This window comes from Leuciscus leuciscus, assembly GCF_965113295.1.
Source record: "Leuciscus leuciscus genome assembly, chromosome: 18".
Classification (NCBI taxonomy): domain Eukaryota; kingdom Metazoa; phylum Chordata; class Actinopteri; order Cypriniformes; family Leuciscidae; genus Leuciscus; species Leuciscus leuciscus.
Genome location: NC_138742.1, coordinates 24,257,116 through 24,267,810, shown reverse-complemented (window position 1 = coordinate 24,267,810; position 10,695 = coordinate 24,257,116). Strand labels below are relative to the sequence as shown.

Genomic DNA, 10,695 nt, shown 5'->3' with positions numbered 1-10,695 from the left:
TCCCGTCCACCAGCCACTTCTCATCTCTACCTGCAACAGATAAGACTCATCATTCACATGCCAGTATCACCATCACTTTCTGCAGTCCAGAGACTCACCTGCTACTTCCCGTGTGTCCTTCAATAAACTCCATTCAGATTTGACCTTTGTCTGCATTCTTCTGGTCCATGACAATGCCATTACAGAACTTCTCATTTACATTATAGTTCATGGCCTTTGACTGCATACAACAGTACTGATTTTAGCTATCAGTTTGACCTTAATGTGAAATCTGAAGGGAATTATTCCTAGTGCATTGAAGGGAAGAATGTAGTAAGCAATTCTAAGCCAGATGTGTGAATTTTCCAGATGTGACAAAGCTGTTCTAACAATGAGAAATTGAAACACTTGTTGTTCTAATGGCACACACTTTGTTTGTGGTAACAAAGTGTATCTATTCCTTTCTAAGGGGTGGAAATATAGGTGTTATTTGGTTTATCTTGTTAATCCGGAGGTCTATGGGTTGATGGTAATTCACTAATAATTCAAGCAAAGTAAATCATTAGTCATTTACAGTATGTAGCTGTCATTTGATTTATTATTTATTCATATTATTCTTATTTGATTAACAGAATTTATTTATTCATATTACTTTACATATTTTATCAATCATTTTATTATTCATAATCATAATTATTTTATTCATTCGTCACTTGTTTTTATATTATTTTAATTGTGTCCTTGCTCTTGTTGTCTTATGATTGTGTGGTTTGAAGGGATGTTTTTCTTCATGAGTTAGAGATAAGAGAATGTCTCCATTTCAAGGTTTTTAAAGTCACGACGATGTTGTGAAGCACTAATTTTCCATTGTTTTCCCTTTGTATAATAACACTTGTTGGAATTGTACTCAGATGAAGATAGAGCATTGAGTGGTGTAACATCTAGACGAAGTCTGAGCATTGACAAAGCATTGAAACATACACAACTAAGATTATTCAATAAACTCTGTTCTTTTTATTATCACTTTGTCTCCTGCTTCTGCTCTTCCCTGGCTTAGTCAGTCAAACTCTCAGGCTGATAGATAAAATATCACAACACAAATCCTATATTATTAATCAAAAAAGTTAAAAGTTAGTTTAAATTAAAGTTTTAATAACTGAGCCAAATCATTTTGTAAAATCTTGCAGACTGTTTTACAAATCCATTGTACACAAATTCAGATACTTTTGTATACTGGTTAAACAGTAGTCGAACGATTGATCAGTTTTGCCGATTAATCCACACCGATAACAGATTGCTGGAACAATCGGTTATCGGCAAAAATACATACTGATTGTTTTTCCGGGTTGAGTCTGTTGCTGGAGAAGATGGTCAAGAAGGGTTCACTACAGGTCAATTTACAATATGAGAGCGGCCTCTAGAGGTGAAATGCCTCGTGGTGTTTGTTTTGACGTGAGTCTTTCCGCTGCACAGAGCAACACTTCGGATTTTAAATATAGACAACGAAACAATATGTGTACAGTACACTACCGTATGTGTTTTCATATCATTATAAAGTAATTAAGTTGTTGACTAGGTGCTGCAGTGGAGACTGAGAGGATGCTAACATTATAGCCTACCCTCATTTCGGTTCTTTTTTATCGTCACTATAATACTTTTTTATTTTATTAGGTAATCAAGTGTTCTAAAATAGAAGCAAATGTGTGGGTATAAAAAAATACATATGTGTCTAACATCAATGATATGGCCATTTTTAAGCATGACTGTTCGGACAGTCCATTTGTAACATTAACTAAGGTTAATACAAGTTTTTTTCATTATTAATTTCAACATTTACTAATACATTTTAAAGTTGTATCTCTTAGCATTAGTTAAATCACTATGAACTAACATGAATGAAGATATAATTAATATGATAATATTTATTCATATTTAAAATGTACAGTACATTTTCATGGTTCAGTACTGTTTTAAATTTTTTTTTTTTAAGTTCAGCACTATTTTATGCATTGTTTGTTTTCATTCTGTATCCATTTTAAAAACTATCGGTTGATTAATGGTTCTTGGCCAGCATGGTCCAACCTAGTTATTGTCATCTGTAAAATCCACTATCGGTTGACCTCTACTAAACAGATTACTATTTTTCCCTCTGTGTTATTTACTATATTTTAATTTGAATATATTTATTTGCTCACATACACTCACATTCACACACACACACACACACACACACACACACACACACACACACACACACACACACACACACACACACACACACACACACACACACAGGGTGCGCTTTTCACCCTTGCAGACCAGCGCCCCTAGTGTGAAGCGAGCGGCCTCGTCTTGTTTGGATGATCGGAAGAGGATCTTCACGATGACAGTCTGTCATTGGCGGCTTCTGACGCGGAGGATTAGATGGGTTCAGTGGATGACCCCGCCCCCCCCCCCCCCCGGCGTCTAGAGACACGAGCGACACCAAGACTGGTATCGACGTCGAACATTTCTGCGTCCTATCAAAAGCTGTTGAGGAGCTCGGACTCGAGGGGTCTGCCTCAAAGGAGCCCACACGAAGCCGCCAGGATGAATGGTTCCTGCCAGGGCGCCAGCAGGCCCCTTGTCAGCGAGCAGCGCCATTCTTCCCTGAGGTTCACAACGAACTCACCAAGTCGTGGCGCGCCCCCTACTCGGCCCATCTACGCACTTCTACATCCACCACTCTCACTACCATTGATGGCGCCGTTGAAAAAGGCTAGGAGAGGCCCTCCCCTCTCGAGGAAGCAGTGGCTGTGCACCTCTGTCTGCCAACTACCAGTGGATGGAAAGCCAAGGTGGCTCACCCATCAAAGCCATGCAGGATGACTTCAGCCCTCGCCGGCGGGCTTACGCGTCCTCTGGGCAAGCGGGCTCGGCTCTACATACCATGGTGGTCCTCCAGGTATTCCCGGCCAAACTCCTTCCAAATGCAGCGAGCTGTCTCCCAAAATGATTCAGCCCCTAGCCTTCCGGGCCGAGGCTTAGAAAGCCATCACTGGTGTGTCAAAATGGGTTCTGAGCACGGTGACACAAGGTTACTCACTCCAATTCACTTGCAGACATAGTCGATACTTTGGTGAAGAGCAACGTGGCTCACGTCCTCCGCAACAAAGTAACAAGCTTATTGGCGAAAGGACTTGTGGAAACAGTTCCTCCGCCCCACAGCGAGTCAGGCTTCTACAGCCGCTACTACCTCGTTCCCAAGAAGGATGGTGGCCCCAGGCCCATCCTAGACCTCTGACATCTGAACCGTGCCCTCACGAGATGGCCGTTCAAGATGTTAACTTTGAAACAAATCCTTGCGCAAGTACGCCCAGGAAATAGGCTTTTCTCAGTGAATCTGAAAGATGCATACTTTCATATCCAGAAAGCCCCCCATCACAGACTGTTCTTGAGGTTCGCGTTCGAAGGGGTGGCCTACCAGTATACAGTCCTACCATTCGGACTGTCCCTGGCCCTACGCACTTTAACGAGGTGCATGGCTGCAGTGCAGAAGGGGATGCGCATCCTGAACTACCTCGGCGACTGGTTCATCTTGGACCAGTCGGAGGAAGAATTAATCTCTCACAGATCTGTGCTCCTCAGCCATCTGAAATACCTAGGACTCAGACGAAATTCAAATTCAACACAAGTGATTACGGTGTCCGCTCTTCCCGATTCAGAAAACGAGCGTCAACTACACTTATTCTGCGCTGTTCGAGCCTTAAGAGTATACATACAGTGCTCTGGCGATTTCAGGCAGTCAGAGCAGCTCTTCGGTGGCCGCACCAAAGGGCTTCTTGTCACGAAGCAGACACTATCCTGTTGGATAGTGGACTCTATCGCGCTGGCTTATGCTTTGGTGGGCCTTCAATGACCCATCAGCATCAGAGCTCACTCCAGAGGCCTCTTCCTGGGTGTGGTCCAGTGGTGTGTCTATTGGAAACATCTGTGCGGCGGCCGGCTGTTCCTCACCATCCACCTTCGCCGGATTTTACAACTTGGAGGTCCCTGCGCTGCAGTCACAAATCCTCACTGTCTAGTTTGAGTTGAACTTAGAACTAGCTCAACCAGCTATTACCCTTCCAGAGGCTCCAACCCTTAGTCTGAGCCCTTTTTTTTTGCTGGGCATATCTTTCCCTTCGCTAGCCCTACCGCCTATGTACCTAAATTTAGCTGCAAATACTCACCTTTACATTCACCTGATGAATAGATCGCTCAGCTGCTCATCTGCGGTGATGCGTGCTGCAGGGCCGTCATATCTGGCTATAACATGACACATAACCTATAACACGCTCTCACACGTTTAGTTTTTAGCATTGTTGGGAGGAGTAAAATTTGGTTCCAACAACCAGATGCATTTACACGTGGCCACTTTTCGTCTGGAATGCGGCCCAGACCACCCTCCTGATGTGGTTTGAGCGATCGAATTTAAATCAGTCTCAAATGCGTTTAGGAGGGCATTTGCACCTGGTCTTTTCACGATCAGATAGCTATCCGATCATAGAAAATGCATGAAGTGGCCAGGTGTAAATAGCCCCATTGAGAGTCAGCATATTGAGGCCTCCGTTCTTTGAGCTAGAATTGGGCAGTAGCGTTTTAGGTTCTTTTCCCGAGTCTCCTCTGGTGCATCTAGTTTGGGAGTACTTTTAACCATTGTTTGATCGCTCCCCTGAGCTCCATCTGTTATATTAGTGTCAAGTTGCAAGGCATTCTTTAGGCCTCCTTGACAGACGTTGGATGTAGCTAGGCCTTCTCTCTCTTGTTAGTCGTTATCAAAAGGCCTCCGTCTTCCTTGGTCACTGCTCTTGAACTAGAGCATTGTTAGGCCTCCTCTCGTATAGAGTCATTCTATTAGAGGCCTCTGCTCCTTTGAGCTCTGCCCATTATTGTGTCAGGCTGCAAGCCCTGTTATGTAGCTTTATTGACAGGCGTAGGATGTAGTGTATTCATCCTATGAGCTCAGCCATAGGCTAAGTGGTAAGGCTCTCTGTGAAGCTCCTTGGCTACTGCGAGCGTTGCTAGGCCTCCTCTCGCTAGAGAGAGTTATCTTACTGAGGCCTCTGCTTCCCAGAGGTCTGCTAGGATAGCAATTGCGAGTGGTAGGCTCTCTGTAAAACTCCTTTCAAGATGTCCTGAGGATGGGGCATCGTTAGGTCTCTCGATTTAGAGTCTTCCCTTCCATGGTTCCATGCGCAACCTAAGATGTTTCATGCACTGGAATTGTTCAAGTAAAATCTAGTTTAATTCCCAATATTTCAATAAACTTTTTTACACTTCTCTCAGATGTATTAAATTTGTACTGCACGTTCGTAATGGAAAAATATTATTTGTGTCTTTTATTCCTCAATAGAAGGTTCCTCAGAATAATAGGCCCCTTCGATGTGATTTTTTTTATACAGCATTGATAACAAATACCTACAGCTCATTTTTTTTACACACCAGCAATCTATCGTGTGTTCATACAAAGTTATGCAGCATTCAACTAGACGCACATTACTTTTAATGCAAGATCTGTTTTAAAGCAATGTATAGTGTATATATATTACAAAGGGTTCAATTGAAATCACACTGTGCTGCTAACAAGCATGACTGCTGCCAAATATTTCTGTTTACCCAATCCACTGAGGAAACGGAGAAAAGAAATATCTTTCTTTCTTTCAAAATTACTTGTGCAAATGAAGGGTTAACATTCAGTTTACTTTGGGGGAAATTATCATTGCTTAATTAGTTTCAGATTTGGGATTGTTTCAGTCCGGTGGGATTGTATTGGATATAATCTAAACTACTATGTGGGGGAAAGTATCTTACCCCATTGAGGACATTAAAAAGTAGTTTGTGTATAAAAAAAAAATATATATATTTTTTTTTTTTGCAAGCAACATAAAGAGTTCTTTGAATGTATTACACAGACCTCCTTGGATCTTTACTTCTTTTTTTTTTTTTTAAGGTGGCCACGTGTTCTGTTATTGTTTGCCAAAGCAGATCGTCCCACCCCAAACTCATGCCATTGGTTGAATGCTAAGTCAAATACTTTCTCGTTTTAAGAAAAGTACGATGTTCCAGCAGAGTTCATTGTGTGATCGCAGGTGGAGAGGATGCCAGCTCAAGTGTACTGCGCCGTGTTATTGTGTCTGTCTGGATGCTGGAGCTCAACAGAAGCTGCTCTAGGACAAAACAAAGGTGAGAAGATCTATGTTCTTTTAACTTCATTACACAGTCTGAAGAAATCCATAAACAAGTGCCTTACAAAGTGACATCTCAGCACATTACAATTTACAAATATACAGTACAGACTGTGTTTAATTTATAATTAAATATACAGACTGTATAATTTACAAACATACTGTACAGACGTCCAGTGAGAGATGAACTTAGTATGCTATGCTTTATCTATTACTTTTTTATATATATTTTTTCCATTTTCTATATTTATTTTTTTCTGACACTAACACAGTGGATAAAGTAGATTTCCAAACTAATTTGATTTGAAGCAGATAAATATGTGATTAAGCTTGAGACACATATTGCAAAACCACTGACTTGCTGAAAGATGCTGAAACAAACTATTATAACTTGGTCTCCCCTAACGATGCTCTTCTGTAGCGGTCGGTTACTCTCCGGAAAAGGAGACGATCGTGGGGTCCAATGGAGGATGTGTTTCTCATACAGACTGCTCTGGAGGATACAAATGCTGTGGGGCTGTGTGTGTGCCGCCTGCTTTCAGTGAGTTTAAATAATGCATAATAATATTAGAGGTCTTTCAAAAGGAACACTGAAAAAAAATGGTGTAGAAACAATTTTAGTTTAGTAAAGTTTAAAAATAATTACAATGAAACAGCAAATAATTGAATAAAACATGACATTTTAAAGTAGAAAGACTGATATAGTTCTTTCTTTTAAACCGTCGTCCAATAATATACAGGTACAACTTTCTTTTTTACAAAAATATTTTTTACAGTTAAAACTTCATTCAGCATTCAGTGATATGGTTTCTCTGTCATGTGTCTGTATAACAGTAAAGCAAGGAGAGTGTCCAAACACAAAGTATGAAGCAGAAGTGTGTGCCCGGATACGTTTCATGTCGTGTGCCGATGACAGGGACTGTGACAAGAGGGAGAAATGCTGCAACAATGGATGTGGGCGTCAGTGTATGGCTCCAGTTACAGGTATTATATTATATTATATTATATTATATTATATTATTATATTTAGTGCTGTCAATCGATAAAAAAAAAAACTAATTAATCATACATTTTTCTGTAATTAATCTCGATTAATCACACCTAACATTCAAGTACTTTATATATTTTTTATATTGTAATAATTTCACACTTAATCTCCAAATTAATATAGAAACAACATAAAGACAGTAGCCAATATTTTAAACATTTGTTTAATGGCATCTTTTTATTAAAAAAAGCCATTAATTTTAGCCATTAATTATAGGCATTCAGCATTGCAGTATAATTGAAATCTATCAAATTTAAAGTAGTTCCAGGCAGGTCTTGACCACATTATAGACATGTCCATATAATTTCACCAGATAATTTCAGTTATTTTAAAGGTCCTTACAGCAACAACAGCAAAAGCACTAAAACCCACGATGAATAAAACATGAAATTTTAAAGTAGAAAGACTGAAACAGTTAGTAAAACGTATTCCAATAACATATAGGTACAACTTCCAAAATATTTTTTTTCTACAGTGAAAAATTAATTCAGTATTCAGTGATATGGCTTCTCTGTCATGTGTCTGTATAACAGTAAAGCCAGGAGTGTGTCCAAAAACAAACTTTGAAGAAATAAGGTGTATCATGAAGGGTAAAGAGTTGTGTGCCGATGACAGTGAGTGTCCCAACAAGGAGAAATGCTGCAGCACTGCATGCGGTGGACGTCAGTGTACGGCTCCAGTTACAGGTATTATATTATATTATATTATATTATATTATATTATATTATATTATATTATATTATATTATATTATATTATTTAGTGCTGTCAATCGATACATTTATATATTTATATATTTTTATATATTTTTATATATTTTTATATATTTTTATATTGTAATAATTTCACATTTAATCTCCAAATTAATGTAGAAACAACATAAAGACAGTAGCCATATTTTAAACTTTTGTTTAATGACATCTTTTTATAAATTAAAAAAACATTAATTTTAGCCATTAATTATAGGCATTCAGCATTACAGTATAATTGAAATCTATCAACATTTATTAGGCTTTAAAAATATAACAACTTTTAATTTATATGAACTTAAAACAATCTTCACATAAACCCATTATAATGAATGTCACATTTACCAGCCCTTCAATATATCAGAGCTCGATTTTTTATATTGGCCAGTCAGACCAGTTTAAATTTTTACTTGCTCTGCCAAAATGCACAAAAAGTTATTGTTTTCATTGTTTTTGACCCATGTAAACTGTTAAATAGTGCTTTAAGATTTTCAGGTAGGTCTAACAGGTAGAATATACAGAAATTGAATAAAGTTATCAAACACTTCACTGTCTTAACTGCATAAATTATAAATTAAATATAGATTAATCCTTATTAAAGCTACAAAAGTTATTCAGTCAAGAACAGTGAAAGATTTTCTATCTTTTGTTCTTTAACTAACATTAATGACAGACATTAAGCAGCAGGTTTGTTAGGCTGCTGTCACTTTAAGTACTGCCAGTACCGCACTGCGTTCACTTTTGTGTCTTATCGTGCTGAAATGTTTTAAAAGCATTTGCATGAATAAGAGCATGATCATATATTGTAACACAAGCCCAAAAATGATGGGGGAAAAATGGATGCTGCGTTAATTGCGTTAAATATTTTTAACTAGATTAGTTATTAAAAAAATAACTAGATTAATCACATATTTTTTCTGTGATTAATCACGATTAATCGCAATTAAAAACACATTTTTAATATATTTTATAATGTAATAATTTCAAAGTTAATCTCCAAATTAATGTAGAAGCAACATAAAGTCAAGTTAAGTCAAGTCAAATGTATTTATATAGTGCTTTTTACAATACAGACTGTTTCAAAGCAGCTTTACAGAGATATGCAATAATGCAAAAAAGTTTGTTTCCGGAAGAAAATATCGTCACAGTCCAGTGTTCAGTGATGTTTCATTTTTGTTTTAAAAAAGTTATTAATTTTGTAATAATGCTACATTTTGGCATAAATGTATGTTACTATTCGTTCAAGCGTGAAAGAGTACTCGATTCTGGTGCGATGTGCGCTCGATACTGGCGTGCGTCTTTCTGTGCCTAATGGCGCGTTTCCACCGCAGGAACTTTACCCAGGAACTAGGAAATTTGGGGTGGTACTCAGTGTGTTTACACCGCAGGAACCAGGGTCTAAATGAAGTTCCGGGTAAATATTTCCCCCTTAGAAAGTCCCTGCTGGCGAGGTAGTACTTTTTTAAAGTCCTGGAACTTTCGGGGGTGGGACTTATGCACTGAACATGCTGATTGGTTGAGTTCATGCCGCATTGTGATTGGTTGACTCCACGCAGCATTTTATTTTTAAATGTCGACCGCCATAGACAGGACATTCACGGGCAGCGCGTTCTAGTTTGTCTTATCGCGCTTGAATGGGAATACGAGTGATCATATAATGCAGGGGTGTCAAACTCATTTTCACTGAGGGCCACTTCAGCATTATGGCTGCCCTCAAAGGGCCGGTTGTAACTATAAGACTTTTAAAATGTTAATATATTGTCTCTTTATTTGATTATTACTTATTTAAGTTACAAATATTGTATATGCATTTGCAGGGGTGTTTCTAGGTTTTAAAAACATCAGGGGATGAGCCCGAAACATCAGGAGCTGGGTAATAATGATTTGATACAGATAATATTGTATTATTGTATATATGCAAGGGCAAACTGGCTCAAAATTCAGCTCTGGCACCGTACTAGCCACACCAGCACACATTACCACACAGTCATGCGTATTCAAATGTGAGGTAGTTAGGGGGGTTCGGGGGCATGCTCCCCTGATAAAATTTGGATTTCTCTGACCTACATATGTGCATTTTAAGGCGTTTAAAGGCCAAATTTTTTTGGGGATAACAATAGCTTGTTTAAAAGCATGTCAGTGGGCAGTAGCATAAATTATTTGTCAAGATAACAGATTCTTAAAAATGAGAATGAGGATAAATGTTGCAATGAATGATCCACACTACAAAATGGACTGCAGAATGTTTCTGCTTATTGTTGACAATACACATATTCCAAACGGGAATGGCCTTAAATGAGAAATCTTTCAAGGATTATTTTGCATAGATGTTACATTTCAATCAAAAACCAGTGCAATCTTTTTAAAACTAATCAGTTTAAAGTTCAATTGTTCACTCCTAAAGACAGTCACTTGTCGCCACCTACTGGCTTAATGATGCAAGTGGTGCAAACACAGACAAGCGGGGTGATACAAATGGTGAAAAGGCTAATACTGGTACCTATTTTAAAATAATGTAAAATATCAATATATTATTCTTTAATCAGTTCTATGCAGCAGAATCAGATTTAACAGATTTTTTTTTTACCAATTGTCGAAATAAAGTAGGCCTATAGAACTACAAAGCTATTTTTGTCAGAGCAGGAGCAGATCAGGGAGAGGGCCAGTGAACGAGAGGATCGTGATTCGTGTAATTTTACCAGTGTTGCCCAGCA

The 10,695-nt window shown here is 38.4% G+C and overlaps 1 protein-coding gene across 1 annotated transcript in view; it reads left to right on the top strand.

Annotated features, from left to right (window-relative positions):
- The first annotated feature begins 7,723 nt into the window (after positions 1-7,723).
- LOC309480489 (uncharacterized protein) overlaps positions 7,724-10,695 on the top strand; it is a 516,287-nt gene continuing 513,315 nt past the window's right edge. Inside the window, exon 1 of the mRNA XM_082144982.1 lies at positions 7,724-7,919. Coding sequence (XP_082001108.1) covers positions 7,736-7,919 — 184 coding nt within the window. The 5' untranslated portion in view covers positions 7,724-7,735. The remainder of the gene's footprint in view (positions 7,920-10,695) is intronic.